General features: G+C 49.1%; 1 protein-coding gene and 1 long non-coding RNA gene across 3 annotated transcripts in view; one reads left to right on the plus strand and one right to left on the minus strand.

The window, feature by feature from the left end:
* Positions 1 to 844: 844 nt before the first annotated feature.
* Positions 845 to 21,325, minus strand: LOC142826909 (uncharacterized). Its single transcript, XR_012901168.1, has 3 exons — positions 20,059 to 21,325; positions 3,829 to 4,052; positions 845 to 3,333 (listed from the first exon to the last, which is right to left on the minus strand). It is a non-coding gene; the product is annotated as an uncharacterized LOC142826909 (long non-coding RNA).
* The window catches only part of ZC3H3 (zinc finger CCCH-type containing 3), a 350,743-nt gene continuing 348,159 nt past the window's right edge, over positions 20,963 to 23,546 (plus strand). For both annotated transcript variants that reach the window (XR_012901167.1, XM_075919992.1), the window contains exon 1: positions 20,963 to 21,091. Coding sequence is in view for 1 of the 2 variants with exons in the window: in XM_075919992.1 (XP_075776107.1) it covers positions 21,037 to 21,091 (55 nt within the window). In the remaining variant the exon portion in view is untranslated. The remainder of the gene's footprint in view (positions 21,092 to 23,546) is intronic.

Raw genomic sequence — 23,546 nt, forward strand, 5'->3', positions numbered from 1 at the left:
GCCTTTGCACAAAAGATTTGCTTTTGTGCAAAAGCATCCGTGCAAGTGTAGACGTTCTCTTGCACAAGAAAGCTCCAATGGCCATTTTAGCCATCAGGCTTTCTTGCGCAAGAAGTTAATGTTGCCTGTCTACACTGGCCCTCTTGTGCAAGAATACTTGCGCAAGAGGGCTTATCCCTGAGCGAGAGCGTCAGAGTATTTGCACAAGAACCACTGATTTTGTACATTACAAAGTCAGTGTTCTTGCGCAAATACTCACGGCCAGTGCAGACAAGTGGCAAGATTTTGCGCAAAATCATGCCAGTCTAGACACAGCCTAGCAGAGCTCCTGAGAGGTAAACACAGATCTCACCTCCAGGCAGAAAGCTGCTCTTGATAAAGGAAAATAAATTGTGATGCCGTGTGTGGTTAACCTGAAGAATTCCGTGCCCCTGTAGGTCAGTGAGAATACTTGGGGGAGACGGCAGGCAGGAGACAGTGCCAATATACTCTTCACCCAGGATGGGTGTTAGCTAGAGTTCAGATGTTACTGCTTATAAAGCCCTTGGTTCTGCTCAGCTGAGCATCGTTTTTGTTTAAAGGAGCACTGTGAAATGGGGAAGGCCATGCACAGCATGAATAAAGAAGTATCTTGATTCAGTTTTAAAAGGGATCTTGTTGGGCCTGGACTAATAGGAAGGCTTAGTCCAGCCCTGGGCTGTTCGGATCCCATTTGCTTCACAAGCTCAAGGAGAGAAGTTTTGGCTAGAGAGGCATTCCCACTTGCAGGCATGCTCTTCCCAGGATTCCTGGGAGACCTTTTCCCCTTAGCAGAGCATTGTAGGCTAATTTCTGGGTTGAGATGTTGATTGTTGATTGTGAGCTCATATAAAACCAGTCACCTGAGTTAAAAGTTCAGCCTCCTAAACAAATTGTTATGGAGCTGGATGTAGGTGTCCGGCCCAGTACTCAGAGCAGCAGCAAGGTCTAGAGGGTGAAGCAGGATCCCAGTTGTGGAACAAAGCTGAGGGTCAGCACCAGAGTCAACTGCCAGTTACCAGAGCCGGAGGTCAAGCTGGAGTCAGAATCAAGAATGGAAGTTGAGGACCAGAGCTGATGTTAGATGCCAAGGGTCAAGCCGGAGTCATAAGCTGAAGGCCCGGCTCAGTGCCGGGACTAGTCACTGAGGATTGGAGGTGAGAAGTAAGGGCAGGAGAAGAGGCAAAGACGAAGTATAAAGCAGGAGCATGGTTGCAACAGGAGCAAAAACGGGTGAGGCAGGAGACAAGCAAGAATCAAGAACAGGCTTGGTTGCAGAAGGCAAGCACTAGCAGGGTACGGTACCATTATAACAGGAAACCACTTTGTCACTCACACAAACTTCCTGTTCCTCCTACTGGCTTAAATAGCATAGCTGGATGGATTGATGGAGCCGGGTGATCCTCTAGTCTGAGTGTCTGTGGGTGGTGCGTTGGGTGGGGTGTTAGTCGGACCCTTAGTACTTTCTCAGCACATTGACCTTCAGTAGACATTGGGTGGAAGCAACTGTCTAGGGATGCCCAGGCCTGGGTTCGAGATCTGTGATATCACACAACTATAGAAGTGAGATTAGCCAGGTGAGCATTACCAGCTTTGGAGGCACATGAGGGACCACAAGCCCAACTGGTGTATTTACAAGTTCTAAATTGTCTTTTATTAATAACTAGAAAAGTCATCTGGCATTGCCCATGTGGGGGCCAAACTGAGCAGCCTAGCGCTGCTGTGGGGAGGGGTGTAAGGAGGGGATGGGCTGCCCCAGGGAAAAGTCCCCTCCCTGGGAGGGTTTGTTATGTCCCAGCCGCACTACGGACTACCCGTGGTGGCCAGGATTGTAGGGGGTGTTGCTCCTGGGGAGGGGGTGTGGAGCAGTGGCGGGGAAGGAGTTTTGTGTGTCCCACTGCAGGCGGTCAAGGCCATCAATAGAGTGCTGCTCCATAGAGTCATCCGCCTCACTGATGTAGACACAGTCATCGAGGGCTTTGGCGCCCTGGGCTTCCCCAACTGTGTGTGGGGGGGGGAAGCAATCGATGGGACGCACATCCCCATCCATGCCCCAGACCACCAGGTCTCCTTGTACATAAACCAGAAGGGATACTTCTCGGTCATCCTGCAGGCTGTGTCTGACCACCGGGGCCGCTTCCTGGACATTAACGTGGGCTGGTCCGGCAAAGTACACGACGCACGGGTGTACCGCAACTCCTCTGTGTACCAGAGGCTGCACGCTGGGACTTTCTTCCCCGACTGCCACATCAGGGTCAGAGACGTGGACATGCCTGTGTGCCTGGTGGGGGATGTGGCCTACCCGCTACAGTCCTGGCTCATGAAGCCCTACACGGGACACCTCAACCCCCCCGGCAGGCCTTTAATGCCAGGCTCAGCAGGGCCTGCATCATGGTAGAGGGTGTCTTCGGCTGGCTGAAGGCCCGATTTAAATGCCTCCTCACCTGCCTGGACCTCTCCAAGAATAATATTCTGCACATGGTGGCGGCGTGCTGTGTGCTGCACAATTTGTGCGAAAGGAAGGAGGAGGCTTTCCTGACAGGTTGGATGGCAGAGGCTAACCACTTGGCTGGCCTGTATGCGCAGCCCTGCACGGCTGCCAGCCGTGAGGCCCATCGGGAGGCTGTCGGTATCTGGGAGGCCCTGCGGGAGAGCTTCCAGACAGAGGAGGAGTGAAGTCTCCCTGGCATGCCCCACTGGGGCCTTGTGCCTTATTCCACCCTCACATCTTTCCACTTTCCCCTCCCTAACCCCCCTTCCTGATGTAAAATAAAAACACGTGTGTTGCCAGAAATAAACTCTCTTTATTGAACATAACTGGGGTGGGGGGAGGTAAACCTGGGAGGAGGGAGCTGGAAGGGGGAGGCAAGGGGAGGAAAAGCTCAGGGTTGGGGGTCTTGCTGGTCCACCTGTCTCCCAGCACTGCGGGTATGGGGGCCTCGGTGTCCTTGGGGGGGAGCGACTATGGAGGGTAGGGTGGGTGGGGAGGGGGATAGGAAGAGGCGGGAAGGGGAGCAGGAGTTCAAGGAGGAGCGATAGCTGGGGCAGCAGCAGGGCCTGGAGCGGCAGGAGGCAGCAATCTCTGCACCAGGGTCTGCAGGTGGTCTCAGATGGCACGGCCCTAGGCAATCAGCTCCTGCCAGCTCTCCCGCCATAGCAGCAGGTCTTCGTGCACCCAGTGTTCCAAGATGCACCTTTGCAGGATCCCCAGGTGCTGCCGCTGATACTTCTCCTGGTTCCGGTTCACCCTGCTGGCCCGGGTGCGGGCGGATGTCCTGGGCGGGGTAGTGCGCCCTGCACTCGCAGCTGCTGCGGCTGTAGAGGAACAAGAGAAGTGGTCAGTTATCCCTGGGGACACAGTGGGTGAAGCTCAGCCCCCCTCTGCAAGGCGAGGACGGCAGGTCTCCGCACCATCAGAGCCAATGTGCTTGCACACAGGCCATGTTTGACATGTCCTGCTATCCCCGGGAGTGTGAGCTGGCCCGGGACTGCACCCAGGCCCCTGTGCTGTATATAGTGTGGGAGTGGGGGGGAGGGGAGATGTGCCCTACCTCTGCGTAGAGGGGGCTTGTGGAGGGAGGGCATCGTGCAGCGTCCCTCCCCGGGGTCAGGAGCATGTCATGTGCCTTCATACATACGCGCATGTTGGTAACAGGCCAGGGCCCTTGTGTGGCAGCCAGCTGGGACCACATGCCCAGGGTGGCATGGCACATTCACAGGTTTCTGCGTGCTCTGTGATCAGCAAGGCACACACGCACAGTCCCTCCCCCACACCTCCGCCCTGCATAAGGGGACAGTGATGGCACTCACATGTCGACTCCTCCTTGGCCTCAGACGACACCAGTGACATGGCTGCTGTGATGCCTCGGGCATCCAGGGTGGGTGCCACGCTTCCTCCAGGCTCCTCCTCCTCCTCCATGCCCTGGTCAGGGCCCTCGGCCCCAGGGTTCATGACCACCTGGGGGGCACAGACCGTCTTCCCCCCCAGGATGCGGTCCAGGGCATCATAATGGGGCAGGGGTCTGAGTCAGCCCCTGTTTGGGAGCTGCCCCCTGTGGCCCTGGCATACGCCTGCCACAGCTCCTTTATCTCCATGAGCACCTGGGTGCGCATGTGGCCTTTGGTGGTCAGGCTTTCAGCCATCCGCCTGTAGACGACCGCGTTCCTGCATCTAGTGTGGAGATCATGGACATTGGAGGTCTCCCCCCAAACCTCCATCAGGTCCATGATCTCCTCACTGGACCAGGAAGGCGCCTGCCTTTTGTGGCCCCTGGCAGGCTCTTGGGAGCTGCCAGCCTGCTCCTGGGGAGCGGTGGAGGGCTGGGTGCCAGTGGGTTGCTGGCTCATGCTGGGCCAGGGGCAGCAATTGCTGGCTCTGTGCTGGCAGGCTTGCAACTGGCACAGACACTGTGGCCAGAGTCTACCCCTTTAAGGGCTCTGGGGCTGGGGGGGGAGCAGAAGAGTTTTCCTGGTTTGGTCCAGAGTAGCCACCAGAGCACCCTGGGAAGGGCTGGAGGCCCCATATTTCAAAATAAGCATCTACACAGCGCTTATTTCGATTTAGCTATTTTGAATTTGGCATTATTTCTCGTGGAATGAGATTTACCAAATTCGAAATAAGCACTCTGCTATGTTGAATTCATTTCAAAATAGTGGCTTGGCTGTGTAGATGCTGGTAAAGTTATTTCAGAATAATGGCTGTTAATTCGAAATAACTTTGCTGTGTAGACATACCCTTACAGACTAACACGGCTGCCCCATGACACTCTTATAGTGTGTTACATTGACATCTGTACTTTATGCATGTGCATCATGGTTTCAGCCCCTTTTCCTTATCTGTACAACCACACCCCACTAATTTCTGGGTGTCATGTTTTACATAGGCTAATTCCTTAGTTCCGCTTACATTCCTTAGTGCTTATGTCAATGAGTTACTTACTATGCGAGACACGAAGTGGAAAGTACAAGCTTTTAAGCTGCACACAGTTCTTCCTGTCTGGAGAAGGAAGCAGAATGCCTGAGCTAAAAACAGGTTGGGACAGATTGTTAAGCAGAAGGGGTACCACGTGAGAGGTAGTCACCTGAAATGCAGTGGGCCATTGGGGGTCAGACTGTCATGCATAAAGGGTTTGAAGTAGGCCAGTAAGGGTATGTCTAGACTACAGGCTTCTGTCGACAGAAGTTTTGTCGACAGATACTGTCGACAAAACTTCTGTCGACAAAGAGCATCTAGACTACATTGAGTTCTGTTGACAAAGCAAGCTGCTTTGTCGACATGATAGTGTAGACGCAAAGGACAGTTTACATGCAATAACACCTTCTGTCGACAGAACTCTGTCGACAGAAGGCGTTATGCCTCGTAAAATGAGGTTTACCAGCGTCGACAAAACTGCTGAGTTCTGTCGACGTTATGTCGACAGAACTCAGTGGTAGTGTGGACGCAGGTATAGTTTTGTCGACAAAAGTCCACTTTTGTCGACAAAACCCTGTAGTCTAGACACACCCTAAGAGTAGCAGGCAGTGTGGCATGTTACAAATTGTTTCAATGAGCCAGAAAATCAATGTGGCTATCTATGTCTACACTACATGGCTTTTAGAGACAATGCTTTGTCTACACAGCCTGTAGCTCAAAGTCAGTGCGTGTGAAAACTGTCCACGCTTTTGTGAACAAAATACTTCTAGCAGAGTGGCTTTTCCTTTGTTGGCAGGAAAGTGCTCCTGCTGACAAAGCAGTTTTCACACTTGCATATACAGAGGCAAAACTTTTGTCCTTTATGGGAGAGGAGGTTAAGCACCCGTGAACAACAAAAGTTTTGTGGATCAGTTGTAAGTGTAGAAGACAAAACTTGTCTCTGTGAAATCCAAGGTTTTGTCCTCTCACTGAGTTGTGACTTTAAGTTCCCACTATTTCCTTAAGTCCTTCTTTGGATACCTGCCATCACAGTACTGACTTACCAACGTCTCTTATGGTACGTCTAGACGACAGAGCTTTTCCGGGGTACCGGAGGTCCAAGGAACACGCCTGCTTTTCCAACAAAAAAAATCGGAAAAGCAGACATGTTTTTCGGCAACCCTGTAAACCTCGTTTTACGAGGAAGAAGGGATGTTCCGAAAGAGGCTTTTTTCCCCCTACAATTGGCTCAGTATAGATGGGCCAATTGTTAGAAAAGTGTTTTTCAGAAGAAAAGCAACAAAGATACGCAAACTGTGGTTCGCAATATGCATATCTTTTTCTGATAGATCTTTGTAGTCTAGACACAGCTTTAGCTGATGAGAGCGGAAGAGCTCTCAAAGGCTTTGACTTAGAGATTTCTTTCTCCTATAAGAACTGCTAAAAATGATCGTTGTCGCTGTGAATTACAGGAAGATCACTAACATGGCTTTAAATTAGGTCTCCCATTTCCTCCTAGTGTTTCCCTCCCAAACTCATTTGTAGAGGTCTGTGTGCATTGCAGTTCCCAGCAGAGTGATGGCTCTAAACCCAGACAAGAATGAGGCCAAGAAGTAGGACTTATAACAGAAAAGTGATGCTTATTTGAGAAATGAAACTCTTCCTTTAGGATTACATTGCAGCTTCTTTTCCTATAACTGACATTTTCCTCTCTATTTTCCATATAACCCAAGAGACGTCTCCCTGCCTCAGGTAGGTACTCCTGAGTCTTGCTGTTATCAGCAAAAATACAATTCTAAAGTGTATTTGCCCTTGGGAGTAATTTTTTTTACAAGTAAGTATAGCAAAAGTTTTTAGAGCAGATGCAACTTTTTTTTAGTAGTAAATGAAAGTCAGGTTCTTCTTCTGGGATCCTTTCTCAGTCTGGGGACCAAGTATATTATTGACTCAGATGCTAATAATAATAAATAATGGTAATGTGAGAGTCCCCAGCCGAGATCAGAGCCCTATTGAGATGCCGTGCAAAGCCAGTCCCAGTGTACAGACAGAGACAAAGGGGAAAGATGAGAACTGAAATGTGAAGTGACTTGCCAAATGACACAAGGCAAGTTAGTGGTAGAATTAGAACTAGAATCCTAACGGTTGAATTCCCACTGTAATGCCAGTCCACTGGAACACTGCCTCCCAATGGTGTGTTGAACAGCCTGATAGCACTGCCTGGGTTAGACACCACTAACTAATACTAATTTGTTCCTACAGAGAGGAAGGCTGTTTCAGATCGGGTTGGGGACCACGGGTCTAGACCATCCCTGATAGACATTTATCTAACCTACTCTTAAATATCTCCAGAGATGGGGATTCCACAACCTCCCTGGGCAATTTATTCCAGTGTTTGACCACCCTGACAGTTAGGAACTTTTCCCTAAGGTCCAACCCAAACCTCCCTTGCTGCAGTTTAAGCCCATTGCTATTTGTTCTGTCCTCAGAGGCCAAGATGAACAAGTTTTCTCCCTCCTCCTTATGACACCCTTTTAGATACCTGAAAACGGCTATCATCTCCCGCCTCAATCTTCTCTTTTCTAAACTAAACAAGCCCAATTCTTTCAGCCTTCCTTCATAGGTCATGTTCTCTAGACCTTTCATCATTCTTGTTGCAACTGCCTCCTTTTTGCTGCCCTCCCCAGTTCTCACATCATGTCCTGGGAATCTGTCTAGCATGCTGCTATCTTCCTTTCCTGTTGGTTGGCTCATGTCTCACCTCCTCCCGAAGCTTTGAATTGGCTTCTGTCTCCTTCTTATCATACCCAGATGCCTCATTGTCCCTTTCAAAGTCTTGCACAGCTCCAGCCCAGCCCAGCTTACATCTTGTCTCATCTCTTACAGCACCACACCCATATTACACTCCATGTTCTGCCAACATATTGCACTTTGTCCCTCCCTTCATTTTGTCCACCAGACCCTCTCTGCTAACACTGACACTGGCTCCTTTTCTTTAAATCTTCTTCCTAGTCCCATGAACTATACAGTGAGGACTCTCCACCTTCAAATCCATCCTCACCATCTCCTTTATCTTACTAGTGTCTTATATGGAGTCAGCCATTGTAGCTCTGAGCACCCTGAGTATTTAAAATATGTTCTTATCCTACTTTTCTTCTTAGCATATGTGCAATGTGCCTCAGGTAGCATGTGACCAGGATTCATCACCGAATTTCAATTATTACCAACAGCAGCTATTATAATACCTTCTTCCATCTCTATCTGGCCAGGAGACTGCGGTGGTCCCAGTGACTCATGTATTCATATATTTGGGTTTGATTACTGCAACATATTGTACCTGGGAATGAAAACACAGGCCTTGAAAAACCTCTGTATTCATTTGCTAGCCAACAAAGGTCAACATTAGGGCTACGTCTACATTGGCCCCTTTTCCGAAAGGGGCATGTTAATTTTACAGGTCGTAATAGGGAAATCCGCGGGGGATTTAAATATCCCCCGCGGCATTTAAATAAAAATGTCAGCCGCTTTTTTCCGGCTTTTAGAAAAGCCGGAAAAGAGCGTCTACACTGGCCCCGATCCTCCGGAAAAAAGCCCTTTTCCGGAGGATCTTATTCCTACTTTGAAAGTAGGAATAAGAGATCCTCCGGAAAAGGGCTTTTTTCCGGAGGATCGGGCCGGATCGGGGCCAGTGTAGACGCTCTTTTCCGGCTTTTCTAAAAGCCGGAAAAAAGCGGCGGACATTTTTATTTAAATGCCGCGGGGGATATTTAAATCCCCCGCGGATTTCCCTATTACGATCTGAAAAATTAGCATGCCCCTTTCAGAAAAGGGGCCAATGTAGACGAGCCCCCATAGATTTGGTCTGCATATTGCAGGGACCTGCCTTTCTCTCTGTAACTAGGGCCTTCCACCATAGTCACATTCTTCACAGACTATGGCTCTACGAATGACAACTGAGACTGGTCAAACTTAGAACCTTTCTTAAACACCATAGACCATATATCTCCTTTCTACAATAAATTAGAATGGCCACAGATTCCACTATTCCCTTCAATCCAAATGCAAAACACTTGTTTTAAGCAAGTCTTTCCCATGATATAAAGAAAACCTTTTTATCCTTCCAACTGCAAAAAGAAATACAATAACTAAAGACACAGACAACTGCTGGATTTTGCAAATATAGACACTGTAGTGATGTACATTGTATAAATTCTTAGATCTGGTAATTAAATGGCATTTACTATGCAGTGAAACAATTATTCTCTTATTGCAATTAATACTAGGGCCCTAGGTCTCTATGTCAATTCAAAACGCTGCATTAAAATGGAAAATGGATTAAGCAAACCATTCACCATCAAGACAGGTGTTAGGCAGAGGTGCATCCTGTCTCCTTTTCTGTTTGTGCTTGTCATTGACTATGGATTAAAGCAATGTAACAGTGATATCTATGTATAATCTAAGTACAAGAGTTCGTGGCTATTTAATCTAGCCTTTGCTGACAGCGCTTTTATCAGTGAAGATGCCAACAGAGTACAAAAATGTACAAGCCAAGTAAAAGAAATAATGGAGAAAATAGGTTTGAGATTCAATGCAAAGAAACGTGATCATGTTAATGGTGACTACAGGGACAGAAATCAAAATGGAAGAGCAGATACAGGCAGTCCTCGGGTTACGTACAAGATAGGGATTGTAGGTCGGTCTTAAGTTGAATTCGTATGTAAGTCAGAACTGATACATATTGTAGGGGAAACTCTAGCCAAACATTTCTCCAGAGCTCAGTTTTATTCTCCCACACCTCACTTCCCTCAGTCCTTTATTCTCAAGCTGAGGTGTCTGCTGAGAAAAGCCGCTCTGCGTCTCCCTGGTCTGCTGGGGGGTGCGCTAGCTTCGCGTCTCCCTGGTCTGCTGGGGGGAAGCAGCTAGTGCGGGGTTGCCTTACCCCGTTTGTAAGTAGGGATCCGATGTAAGTCGGATCCATGTAACCCAGGGACTGCCTGTATCTGAAAAAGTGGACAATTTTATGTACCTTGAAAGTACCATCACCCAAGATGGTGCCAGTTCTGAGGAAATAAGAAAAATCAAGAAGGCAAATGCTGCAAGTGGAAGACTCAAAAATATCTGGCAACTCAAGACAAAACTGAATGTGGACAAAGCAACTGTTATCGCCATTACAACAACATATAGCAGCGAGCCAAGGCGACTTACCAAGAAAGACATTCAAAATCTGGATGCATTTCATCACAAATGTCTGAGAAGAATATTGGGAATAACATATAGAGATAGGAAGACAAATGAAGACGTTAGAAAAATTACTGAGCAAGGACCCTCTCACAAATAATGTACAAAAGAAGACATCAGTGGCTGGGGCATGGGCTGAGAATGGAAAAAGAACACTTACTAAATACTGCCCTTGAACGGAAGCCAAAAAACACAAGAAGAGAGAGGAAGACTGTGAATTACGGAAATGAACAGTCCTGAAAGACATCAAGCACCTCAATATGACATGGGAAGATTGTAGAGAAATGCAGGTATCAGACAAGGAAGCAAATGTGGGTAGCCCAATATGCAGCAAAGCACGGGTAAAATTAACGCCTAATGAGTAGGTCTCTAGACCAAGGTGCAAAACACCTGTGAGGCTGATGCTTGTAAAAGTATTATTGAAAGATAAACTAGGAGATTCCCATGCATTCTCCTTTGGAAGTCAGATTCTGTGAGCAGCCAGCAGGAAATGCTGGCTACTCCCACTCACTCTATCATCAGTTCTCTGCAATCTGCTAGTTCAGCGCTTAACTAAGTTTAGCATTTTAGCTCTTCTCAGCAAGTTTCCTGTAAGCCACCAAGAGACTCCTGACTAAACCAAAGCTGATAAAGTTATGATTTCAAATGGCTAACTTAATTGGGTCCTATTGCATGCTTGTCATAAGACACACAGTTCTGGTTCTCTTTAAACCCATTAGAGGATTAACACAAGGTTTGTTCCAGGCAGAATGAGACAATTTAATTTCTCTTAAGCATTCCATCCTCCCTGAGGCATGTTCCCATGTACAGACTGCCTGCCAACTCAGCCTCAAAAGCCTGTACTTGCTCTTTACTGTTTCTTTAATTAAATTAGACTTATAAACAAGTGTCATGCACTTGCAGTGTAATTATCAAAAAACAAGTGGCAGGAATACTTTGTGGTATTCAAATGTGTAATTTTTAACATACATTTAGCAAGACTGCGGAATGTTTGGCATTTACTGTGGTTTAATGATGCAGCATCCATTGGGTCTGTACTTTGCCCCAACAGAAGAAATCTGTAGGGTATACAGCATCATACTTACATAGCCCTTTCACAGAGTTCACTCACTCTCTAGCTGCCACTGTGGAGCTTTCTTTGCCTGATAATTTGATTCACCAGCTGGATCACCCTCGTCAGCCCACCTCTTTAGGGATCCCAGTTAACCTAAGAAGTTGTCCCTTTCAACTTCAAAAAGGAGAACTACCCAAAAATGAGGAGACTAGTTAAACAGAAATGAAAAGGAACAATCACAAGAGGGAAATACCTGTACATTGCATGGAAACTTTAAAAAAATACCAGAATCGAGACTCAAACAAAACACATACTCCAAATAAAGAAAACAGTTAAAAGGACCATGGCTAAGCAACAGTGTAAAACTTGGAAGTCAAATCCTGTTGGGGAAAATGGAAAAGAACATAAATTGTGGCAAGTCAAGTGTAAAAGTATAATCAGGCAGGTACAAAATTTGAAAAGTAACAGTAAAAGACAATAATCTAACAGCAAAATAAGTACATCAACAACAGAAAACCTGCCAAACACTCAGTGGGGCCACTGGACAATCGAGGTGCTAAAAGAATATTTAAGGAAAATGAGAGTGTTGCAGAGAAGATAAATTAATTCTTTGCAGGAGTCTTCACTGCAGAGGGTGTGAGGAAGATTTCCACTCTGGCATCATTATTTTTGGGTGACAAATCTGAGGAGCTGTCCCAGATTAAGCTGTCAATAGAGGAGGGTTTGGAACAAATTGATAAATTATAAAGTAATAAAGTCACCAGGACAAGCTAGTTTTCAATTAAGAGTTTTGAAAGAACTCATATATGAAATTGCAGAACTATTAATTGTGGTATGTAACCTGTTGCTTAAATCAGCCCATGCACCAGATGACTGACAGAGAGCTAATATAATGCTAATTTTTAAAAAATATTCCAGAGGTGATCCTAACAATTACAGGCCCATAAGCCTAACTTCAGTATCAGGCAAATGGAATGAAACTACAATAAAGAACAGAATGATCAGACATGTAAGATGAGCATGATTTGTTGAGGAAGAGTCAACATAGCTTTTTAAATGTATATCATGTCTTACTAATGTATTAGAAATTTGGAAGATGTCAACAAGCATGTGGACAAGGGTGATCTGTTGGACATGATGCACTTGGACTTTCAGAAAGCTTTTGGCAAGGCCCCTTAGCAAAGACACTTAGGGAGTATCTAGACTACGTGGAACGGTCGAAAAAGGATATGCAAATTCCACGGGAATTTGCATATCTTCTTCTGATAGCACTTTCGAAAGCAGAGCTTTTGAAAGTGAAAGTAATTAAGATGCAGCTTTTTCGGCGAGCCGTCCCCGTCGTCAAAAAGCCACTCTTCCTCAAAAAAGGAGGTTTACGCGGCTTTTCAACAAAGGGGAGGTTCGCCAAAAAAGCCACATCTTAATTACTTTCACTTCCGAAAGCTCTGCTTTCAAAAGTGCAATCGGAAGAAGATATGCAAATTCCTGTGGAATTTGCATATCTTCTTTCAACCATTCCCTGTAGTCTAGATGAGCCCTTAAAGAAACTAAGTAGCCCAGGGATAAGACAGAAAGCCCTCTCATGGATCAATAACAGGTTAAATGATAGGAAACACAGGATAGGAATAGGTCAGTTTTCACACTGGAGAGAGGTAAAAAGCAGTGTTCTCCAAGGAACTGTTCAAGCACCAGTGCTATTCAACACACAGGCAGTCCCCGAGTTACGCGGATCCGACTTACGTCGGATCCGCAGTTACGAACGGGGTTTGCTTCGCGTCTCCCTGGTCTGCTGGAGACCAGCAGACTAGGGAGACGGGGAGCAAAACCTCGGAGGATGCCGGCAGCAGGACAGCCGCGGCGCGTCTGTGCTGTCCGCTGCCCACATGCTCTGTGGCTTTGCTCCCCAGCAGACCAGGGAGATGGGGAGCAAAGCCGCGGAGCACGCGGGCAGCGGACAGCCTAGACGCGCCGCGGCTGTCCCGCTGCCGGCGTCCTCCGAGGCTTTGCTCCCCGTCTCCCTGGTCTGCTGGTCTCCAGCAGACCAGGGAGACGGGGAGCAAAGCCGCGGAGGACGCAGGCAGCAGGACAGCTGCGGCGCGTCTGGGCTGTCCCGCTGCCCGGGCTGTCCTGCTGCCCCCGTGCTCCGCGGCTTTGCTCCGGATGCCTGTGGTACAGCAGCTGGGGCGCTGCCGGTTGGTCCTGTAGCGCAGCTCTGGGCGCTACTGGACCAACCCGGCAGCACCCCAGCTGCTCTGCCCCAGGTGTCCTGATTCAGCCACTGCTGGTCAGTTTCAGCAGCGGCTGAATCAGGACGCCTGGGGCAGAGCAGCTTGGGTGCTGCTGGGTTGGTCCAGTAGCGCCGAGGAGCGGCGCTACTGGAGCAACCCAGCAGCACCCAAGCTGCTCTGCCGCAGGTGTCCCTAAGTCAGCCGCTGCTGAAACTGACCAGCGCTGACTACAGGAAGCCCGAGGCAGAGTTGCTCTGCCCCGGGCTTCCTGGAATCAGCCGTTGATCAGTTTCAGCAGCAGCTGACTTGGGTACGCCTGAGGTTCTTAAGTTGAATCTGTATGTAAGAACTGGCGTCCAGATTCAGCCTGTTGAAACTGATCAGCGGCTGATTCCAGGAAGCCTGGGGCAGAGCAACTCTGCCTCGGGCTTCCTGTAGTCAGCCGCTGGTCAGTTTCATCAGCGGCTGAATCTGGATGCCAGTTCCGACTTACATACAGATTCAACTTAAGAACAAACCTACAGTCCCTATCTTGTACGTAACCCGGGGACTGCTTGTATTCATAAATGAGCTGGAGAAAAGGGTAAACAGTGAGGTGGAAAAGTTTGCAGACAACACTAAATTAGTCAAAGTAGTTCAGTCTAAAGCTGACTGTGAAGAGCAACAAAGGGACCTCACTAATATGGGTGATCTTGCAATAAAATGGCAGATGAAATTTAATGTAGATAAATGTGAAGTAATATGTATTGGAGAACATACTCCCATCTATACATACAAAATCATGATGAGGCCTAAATTAGCCATTAGCACACAAGAAAGTGAGTCATTGTGAATAGTTCACTGAAAATATCTGCTCAATGTGCAGCAGCAGTCAAAAAAACAAACAGAATGTTAGAAACCATTAGTAAAGCTATTGATAATAAGACAGAAAAATATCATAATGACACTATCCATGGTATGCCTATACCTGGAATTCTGCTTGCAGTTCTGATCTCCCCATACAGGTTAGACCTTCCTGACTGGTCCTGAAGAAGGGAGTTTGCTGGATCAGGGAAGGTCAATTCTGGCCCTTCTGCTGCTAGCCTCTGGGCTCTCCAGGGGGCTATGAGCTTCCCAGACGAGCTCTCCACCTGGTTGCTGGGCACTGCTTCTGGCCCAGCACTGGTGCTGGTCCTGGCCGCTGGGCTCCCTGCTCCTGGGCTGCTGGCTCAGCTCTGTTCCAGGCACCAGCCGTCAAAGCTCCCAACTGGCCCCTGCTCCCAGTGGCTGGAGTTCTCTGGTCCAGCAACATACATGGTCCTGCCAGGGTCTGGGAGGGAGTTGTGGTCCAGGGCAGGGAGGGGAATGTGGGTGCAGAGGGCTGGGGTGGTGACCTGGAGCAGGAAGAGATGGTGGTTTGGGGCAAGGGGTGGGGTGCCAGAAGCAGGCTCTGGCCGAGAGGCACATACCTAAGTGGATCCCAGCCAGTAGCCCAGCGGGACCCTCAGGCAGACTCCTTGCCTGCTGCCACCTCAAGCTGCTCAAAGCAGCCAGCTGCTCCATATTCCTCTCTGTGTCAAGTGCGTGTGGGGGAGGGGCTTTGCACACTGCCACTGCCCCCAGCACAATCTCTCAACTCCAATTGGCTGGAACCAGAACTGGCCAATGGGAGCTAAGAGACTGTGCTGGGAGTGGGGCCAGTGTGAAAAGCTTCCCCCTACCTGTGGTGCATAGAGGCACATGGAGCAGCCAACTGCTGCCTGTCTGAGGATCCCAGCAGGGCCGGCCCCGGGCCAGATCCAAAGGATTGGTGGGCCAGAATCAGCCCTCAGGCCAGATTTTGCCTATCCCGGTGTAGGGCTTGTAGGAGAACCCAGTTTGGTTCTTGCAGCCCAGGGCCCTCTACTGGGCAGCTAGACCAGCTCCTTTACCCCACTGCAGTTTTCCTGGGGCTGCCTTCTTCTGTCACAACGAAAAGCTCAGCCAGTCTCTCTGGCATCTCCTCATGGATGTCTAGCCATCATCTCGTGTTTAATATGATTAAAACTAACACTCTTATTCTCTTTCTCCAAACCTTACCCCACTACTTCCATTCTCCATCACTGTTAACAAAGCCACGAGCCAGCTGATATCTCTGAAGAAGAGGGTTGTGCCCATGAAAGCTCATGATACCATCTACATGTTTTGCTAGTCTTTAAGGTGCTACTAGACTGTTAGTTGTTTAAGTTTTTCCTGTTATAGACTAACTCCGCTATCCCTCTGAAACTTTTGACCATACTGCCTGTCACTCAGGCCTGTAACCTAGGCATTATCTTCAAGTTGAACATCTCTCCAAGATTTCATATCTACGTAGAGTTGCCAGGTATCCGGTTTTGAACCGGACAGTCTGGTATTTGAGGGTTCTGTCCGGGAAACGAATTGAGAAAATACCGGACATATAAAATGTCCGGCATTTTCTAATTAGGTAAGTTCATTATTATTAGGAGTATCAGTACATAGTTGCGAACTGCCTGGTTGGTAGATGTGCTCACGCTGCATGAGTGTGTCTACCAACCAGGCAGTACACAGCTACACGAGGGGAGCGGGGGGGGGGGGGGGGGGGCGGGGCGAGATGGAATCCCTGGCACAGGACTCACTTGTGCTTCACTGGGATCGTGCACGGGATGGACAGCATCCAGGAGCTGTGTGCGCCCGGGTCAGTCCCGCTTCCCCCAACCCCCTCCCAGCTAGCCCTGCTTCCTGCCGGCCGGTTCCCCCCTCTCCTCCTGGCCAGCTCCACTCCTCTCTTCCAGCCGGTCCCCCCTCATCTGAAATCAAGTGTGTCCGGTATTTTTTTTTAAGTCACCTGGTAACTCTATATCCAGGCTGTGTCTAAAACTGGCTGATTCTTCCTTCATATCATTTCTAAGTGCACCTAATAGGGAGCTATCTCTTTAAGAGACCCCTGGGGTCGGGGAAATAAGAATGAGTTGTGTCTGGGTCACTGTTGCTAGCCAAATTTAGCTCTCCATACCCAGAAGCTTCTGGAATTGGGTGTGGTAGTTCAGGGTCTACTCCAGTAGGTTCTGTCTCTGTTACTGGGTCAGATTCCATGAGCAAGCAGGCAAGGCAGCTGCTTTTCAAAGGGCCATGTGCTCTGTGTGAGCTGGGAGAAGCTGAGCCAGGAGCAGAAAGCAGGTTGTTGTCCCTCGCCCTGCAGCACTTTGTAGTGCTGATGTTAACCCTCTACCTGGGAACATGGGCATGTTAATTATAGCAAGGGGAAACAGGGAGGGGGAAAATAACTTCTGTGTTACCTGTATGCTTTGAATGCTGATTTTATTTTAGCCAAACTGTTCTAGTTACTTTCCCAGCTAGTGTGATTCTTCATCTCCTCTTTAAACGTAGCAATGGGGAAAGAGTCACTTCTGTTTTGTTATTCTCAGTTTTGGTATTTTTTGTAACAGGGTTTTGTTTAAGTCTGTTCACTTGTGAGTTAACGGACTAGTTAATCAGTGAGCTGGCTGTCTAGCAGTGATCCACAGTGGGAAAGAGGCTGCCCGGACTCCAACTGAGGATCCTTACAAGCAAGTGGAGAGATGGTTCAGACTCTGCATATGGTGCAGATTTGATGATCAGAGACATAAACTGAGACTTGGGTGAACTAAATCTAAGCTTTTAGGCTCTCAGTTTCTTCTTCTTGTATTTGTATGGACTGAACTCTTCAAATCTTACTTTTGGTTTTCTCTTTATGCATGTGTGTTGTAACTGTGAAGACAATGTCTGGGTTATAAAATGGTTATGCTGTAAAAATTAGATTATTTGTTTCTTCATCATAAGATTATAATTTATAAAGTTATTTAATTAAATTAATTTATTTAGGTTTTTTTAGTACTTAATTGTGGAGAGGCTAACGCTGTGCAATCCTTGCTGAAATTTTTGAGACAGAACTCTGGGTCTCCAGTTACTTTCTGTGGGAGTTGAGGGGTTTTCTTTATTTACACACTGGAGAAGGGCAGTGAAGTCTAGCCTACCCAAGGCTACATCTAGACTGGCATGATTTTCCGGAAATGCTTTTAACGGAAAAGTTTTCCGTTAAAAGCATTTTCGGAACCGAGCATATAGATTGGCACGGACACTTTTCCGCAAAAGCACTTTTTGTGGAAAAGCATCCGTGCCAATCTAGACACGCTTTTCCGCAAAAAAGCCCCGATCGCCATTTTTGCGATCAGGGCTTTTTTTGCGGAAAATAAATCTGAGCTGTCTACACTGGCCCTTTTGCGCAAAAGTTTTGCGCAAAAGGACTTTTGCCCGAACAGCAGCAACATAATTTTTCCACAGGAACACTTACAATCTTACATGAGATCGTCAGTGCTTTTGCGGAAATTCAAGCGGCCAGTGTAGACAGCTGGCAAGTTTTTCCGGAAAAGCGGCTGATTTTCCAGAAAATCATGCCAGTCTAGACGTAGCCCAAAGGTTACAGAAGATCTGACCTTTCCCATCCATCCACACTGCAAAAAATCTCATCAGGCTCTCATCATCTTGTACCTCAATTACTCAAACAGCCTACCTTTTGGCCTTGACAAATGCAATATAGTGTCACTCCCTGCCATGCAGAACGCAGCTGCAATGATAAATTTCCTATCCTGTTGCTTTGAACATGTCACTCTTCTCTGGACATCTTTCCACATGTTCCCCTTTCTTTGTTGTATCAAACATAAGCTGCTTGTCTTTACTTTCAAGGCCATTTGTGGCCTATTTGCAATTTCATTTCTTAGTCTTGAAAGGTTTATTTCAACCTTTGAGCAGCCTACGATGCCCGCCAACAGCTCCCAATGTTAGATTTTCAAACAAGCTGCTTCATGCTTCACATGTGCTGCCCCTCATGCTTGTGAGGAATGCCCCATAAACATCCATCAAGCTACCTTATTACAGGGTGTCCCCGCTATGTCACCCTGGTATACCTCTGTTCCATACTAAAGTTATTGGTGCTTGTAGGAATTGATGCATTGTAAGTCCTCCCATTACCTGCTCTTAAGTTGTGCAAAAAACCCCAAACCCACCCCAATTTGTGCAAATGGAAGTCAGCTGCAGGAAAAAAATTCCCTGCTTTAAGTTGTTTCACTGTAGTCCAAGTTTTTTTGGAACATATTTTGGACTTATAGTGAGGACAGCCTGTATACACTTTCAAAACTCGCTTAAGCTCCCCTTTGTTGTGATGCCTGCACAAAGCTTGACAGCTGGAGTGCTGAGACCACTACCTAGCCTGTTGACCAATATTGCTTCACTGTTTCCTTGTACTCCTCTATCTGTTTCCATCTCTTGTCTTATACTAACTAACACTGTAAGGTCCTTGGGGCCTTGTGCAGCATGTAGCACAGTGGGGCTCTGGTCCATGACTAGGCTCCTCGGCACTATGTAATGCAAATATTAGTAAAGGTTTAGTCTACAAAAACCAATAGTTAAACTGGCTAATAAAAATGTGGTGATGCTATCTATGGTGCCAATTACACTTCAAAATGTTTAATGTATTTGTGTTCATACTATCTGGGTGATGTACAGCAGGGCCATTACTGCATTTTACAGATGGGGAACTGAGGCACAAGAAGAGTAGGGAATTGAACTTGGCTCTTTTAAGAACCAGGCTAGAACCCTGACCATGGAATGATCCCCTCTCTACTTTGTGTATGTTCATCCATACACTTTGCAAGATCTGTTCACTAACCCAAGGCTCATCTATGCTTTCAGACTATCTGGATGGTTGTTAAAAGGACCAGTCTTGAAAGAGTCAACAGTATTGCCACTTAAATTATCATAGGTAGGTTTCTGAATTAACACCTGATTGAGATAGAAAGCGTTACCAAATTTGGGATTATATCACTGGTCTGTCCATACACAATATTTTTGTTAAAGCCCCAGCTCCTGAGGCTAGGTGATTATATGATAATCCCATCTTCTTTGTTTTTGCAATGAAAAAGGTTTCTAGCCCTCTTGATTATAAAGGAAAGTTTGAAAATGTGAATTCCAATGGTGTAAGACACAAGAAGGTATTTAAAAAGTAACCATCATTTTACAAAATTTTCTGATATTTAGCTTCAAGAGGGATAGCCGTGTTAGTCTGTAACTGGAAAAACTTAAAAAACAAATAGTCTAGCAGCACCTTAGAGATGAAGAAGGAGGTTGTGCCCACGAAAGCTCATGGTACCATCTACATGTTTTGTTACTCTCTAAGGTGTGGCTAGACTATTCGTTTTTAAAAGTTTTTCTGATATTTAGGTCAATCTAATGATTTGGGAGGACCTGACTTGCAGTTTTTGAATGCCTGAGGTTGACAGTACTATGAATAAACGTCTCTTAGGGTTCTGGTTTTGTATGTATGCAGATTGTCAAATCATCTGACCTTGTGCTGCCTGCAGGTGGCTTTTTGCACAAGTTAAGGGCTAAATAAATGTTTTAAAATTAAAGTTTGAACACTACAGAACATGACTGATTGGGTCACCAGAAAAGTCCTGGTATGGAATTCTATACAGTGATTGTTCAACCTGACCTCTGAAACCATACACATTGGAGTGTGATTGTAGTCAGGCAATGTGACTGCAAAAATGATACTTATTTAATTCATCATTTTGGTTCTGACCCACAGCCCACTGAAATGAACAAGACTCACTGCTTACCTCAATGGGCTCTGAATCAGGCTTCTAGTATTTAAGATCCCAAACTGGTCCCTAGAGCACCTGCTGCTGGTCTGTAGAAAGTTGTATGTTCATATGGTGCCAGAGCCTTATTTCTAGCTGCTCAATTACATTAAAAGACAGCTACAAACGCACCAGATACTAACTATCACTTTTCCAAGTTAGCAATACAGTGTTGCCACTTGACCAGTTTTTCTACTGCCTGGGCTTTTCCACTGCAGCAGGTTGGTTTTCTTTCACTTTAAGCAGGCTCCTCTTTGGCACAGTGGATGGTGGTGGGAGTGGGTGCCCGAGAGGGGAAGGGGATGTGGGGGAAGGGGCAGATGACCATTTCGCGGGGCCCAGGGCAGCACAATTTGGCAGGGCCCCCCTTTGCCATGGCACATGCGCGGGGCTTTTTGAAACGCGGGGCCCGGAGTGGCTGCCCCGCTCGCCCTGCCCTATCTCCGCCCGTGTGGGGGGATGTCTGGGGGGGCAAGTGGCAGGGCAGAGTGGTGGGGAAGAGGAGGGTCAGGCTAGTGGTGACAGCCTGCCTGGGCTGGGCAGGGCAGCGCCAGGGGGACGGCACTGGGTCTAGGGACAGGTGTGGGGGGACAGCTGGCCTGGGAGAGTTAAAGGGGTGGGGGTGTGAGGACGCTTGGGGAGGGGAGGGGCAGAAGCGGGTCAGGGCTGCCTGGGGAGAAGAGGGAGCCGGGCTGGCGGCAGGGCGGGGGGCTCGGCTCGTGGGGGGGGACACTCCATAGGGCGGGGAGCCGGTCTGGTAGCGGCGGCGAAGGGCGGGGCCCCGGGCCCGTCTGAGGGGGAAGCGCCGCGCCGCGCCGCCGTTACCAAGGGGACAGAGCGCAGCAGCTTCCGGCGTCAGGTGACCGGTTCTTTGCGTCGCAGGCCGGTGACGTTGCGAGAAGGGCGGCACCCCAGGGCCGGGGAGGGCGCGCGGCGATAACGTCGGAGGGGGGGGGGATGCCGGCGATGGAGGAGAAGGAGCAACTGCGGCGTCAGATCCGCCTGCTGCAGGGTGAGGGGCGCTCGCTCGGGGACGGGTCGGAATCGCGCTGCCCGGGGCGGGCCGGGTCTGAGGGCGGGCCAGTTACCGACCGCCGCCCCCATTACTCGGGCCCGTTCCTCCCCCTCCCCCCTCGCGGGCTCCTTCCTGACCCCCGCTCTGCGCGCTGGCGCACGCGCGACGTCCGTTATTGGCCTCCATTCCGCGCCCCCCAGGTCCCCCCCCCCCGCGCGACGTCCGTTACTGGCCTCCATTCCGCGCCCCCCAGCCCCCCCCCCGCGCGACGTCCGTTACTGGCCTCCATTCCGCGCCCCCCAGCCCCCCCCCCCCGCGCGACGTCCGTTACTGGCCTCCATTCCGCGCCCCCCCCCCCCCCGCGCGACGTCCGTTACTGGCCTCCATTCCGCGCCCCCCCCGCGCGACGTCCGTTACTGGCCTCCATTCCGCGCCCCCCCCCTCCCGCGCGACGTCCGTTACTGGCCTCCATTCCGCGCCCCCCAGCCCCCCCCCCGCGCGACGTCCGTTACTGGCCTCCATTCCGCGCCCCCCCCCGCGCGACGTCCGTTACTGGCCTCCATTCCGCGCCCCCCCCGCGCGACGTCCGTTACTGGCCTCCATTCCGCGCCCCCCGCCCCCCCGCGCGACGTCCGTTACTGGCCTCCATTCCGCGCCCCCCGCCCCCCCGCGCGACGTCCGTTACTGGCCTCCATTCCGCGCCCCCCCCCCCTCCCGCGCGACGTCCGTTACTGGCCTCCATTCCGCGCCCCCCCCCCCCGCGCGACGTCCGTTACTGGCCTCCATTCCACGCCCCCCCCCCCCCCCCGCGCGACGTCCGTTACTGGCCTCCATTCCGCGCTCCCCCCGCGCGACGTCCGTTACTGGCCTCCATTCCGCGCCCCCCCCCCCCGCGCGACATCCGTTACTGGCCTCCATTCCGCGCCCCCCCCCCCCGCGCGACGTCCGTTACTGGCCTCCATTCCGCGCCCCCCCTCCCCCCCCGCGCGACGTCCGTTACTGGCCTCCATTCCGCGTTCCCCCCCCCCCCCCTCTGTCCTGCGCGGACCCGTCCGTCGCCGCCCGCCCCCCGGTCCTGTCACCTCTATCTCAGATATTGAAGCCTTCAAATACTTTGAAGGTCCCAAGATGCAGAGAATCCTCCAGCTGTGATCTGTACCCCATGCTACAGAGGAAGGCGAAAAACCTCCAGGGCCTCTGCCAATCTACCCTGGAGGAAAATTCCTTCCCGATCCCAGATATGGCGATCAGCTGAACCCTGAGCATGTGGGCAAGACTCACCAGCCAGACACCCAGAAAGTTCTCTATAGTAACTCCTATCATTCCTCCATTGACCTATTTCCCACTGAATGGTCAATTAGTTACCAAGATCACGTTCTCAAACCATCCCCTTATCATAGAATCATAGAGCTGGAAGAGATCTCAGAAGGTCGTCAAGTCCAGCCCCCTGCTCTAGGCAGGACCAATCCCATCTAAATCAACCCAGCCAGGGCTTTGTCAAGCCAGGACTTAAACACCTCTAGGGATGGAGACTCCACTACTTCCCTAGGTAACCCATACCAGTGCTTCACTACCCTCCTAGTGAAATAGTTTAAGCTGTATAAGCAGTGGGGCAGAGATTGGGCACCTGCCCTTCCTTAGGAGCCTGGACAGACCCCCCAGGCTCTCAGGTCTGTCCCAGAGAGGCTGGGACCTGTTTGTGTGACCTTGTCTAGTTCCTGGTGAAAGTCAACAGCGCAGACCCTGTGCTGGGGCTGAGGGATGCCTTGCTGTGTGGGTTACAAGGCATTTTTTCTAATTTGCAGTGCTAGAAACTCCACTGGGGTCATGCAAATCCCACGGTGTTCTCCCCTCTGTCAGGGTTATTTTGTTTGACCAAGAGTACATCTAGATGGCAAAAAACCCCCAAACCTCTTCAGAGACTCTAAGAGCAATTGAGTTGGACTAGTACTCCGGAGCTAAAAATATTGCCAACGTTCCTATTTGGGCTGTGGAACCCAACAAGGAGGGTAGGTTTTAGGGCCTTGGTTCCAGCCTAAGCCTGAATGTCTACGCTCTTGTTTTGAGCCCTAAAGGTTGAGATGCTATACCACACATTTTTTATTGCAGTGTAGACATTCCAATACTGTCTGAGTTGGACACAAACAGATAGACCTAATTTCACGTAACTTCATGCAGGTGTGCATGAAGCTGTGTACCGAAGATGACTCAATCCTTGTTCTGATGATCTCATACATTTATTAGGTATATGTAATACAGGCCAAGTGCAGTTGGGATTTGGAATGAAAGGCAGGAAAAAAAAGTCAAAGATTTTATTTATGTTTTGGTGAGTGTCTTGTTGCTGTTGGATTTTGAAGTACATTTGAACATCAGTGGAGCAGTTTGTGGGCAGGGAGTCTAGTTGGCAGATCAGTCTATGATAGTGATATTAAAATTAGGTTAATCAACTAAT

Source organism: Pelodiscus sinensis, chromosome 2, assembly GCF_049634645.1.
Source record: "Pelodiscus sinensis isolate JC-2024 chromosome 2, ASM4963464v1, whole genome shotgun sequence".
In the NCBI taxonomy this organism is placed as follows: Eukaryota; Metazoa; Chordata; order Testudines; family Trionychidae; genus Pelodiscus; species Pelodiscus sinensis.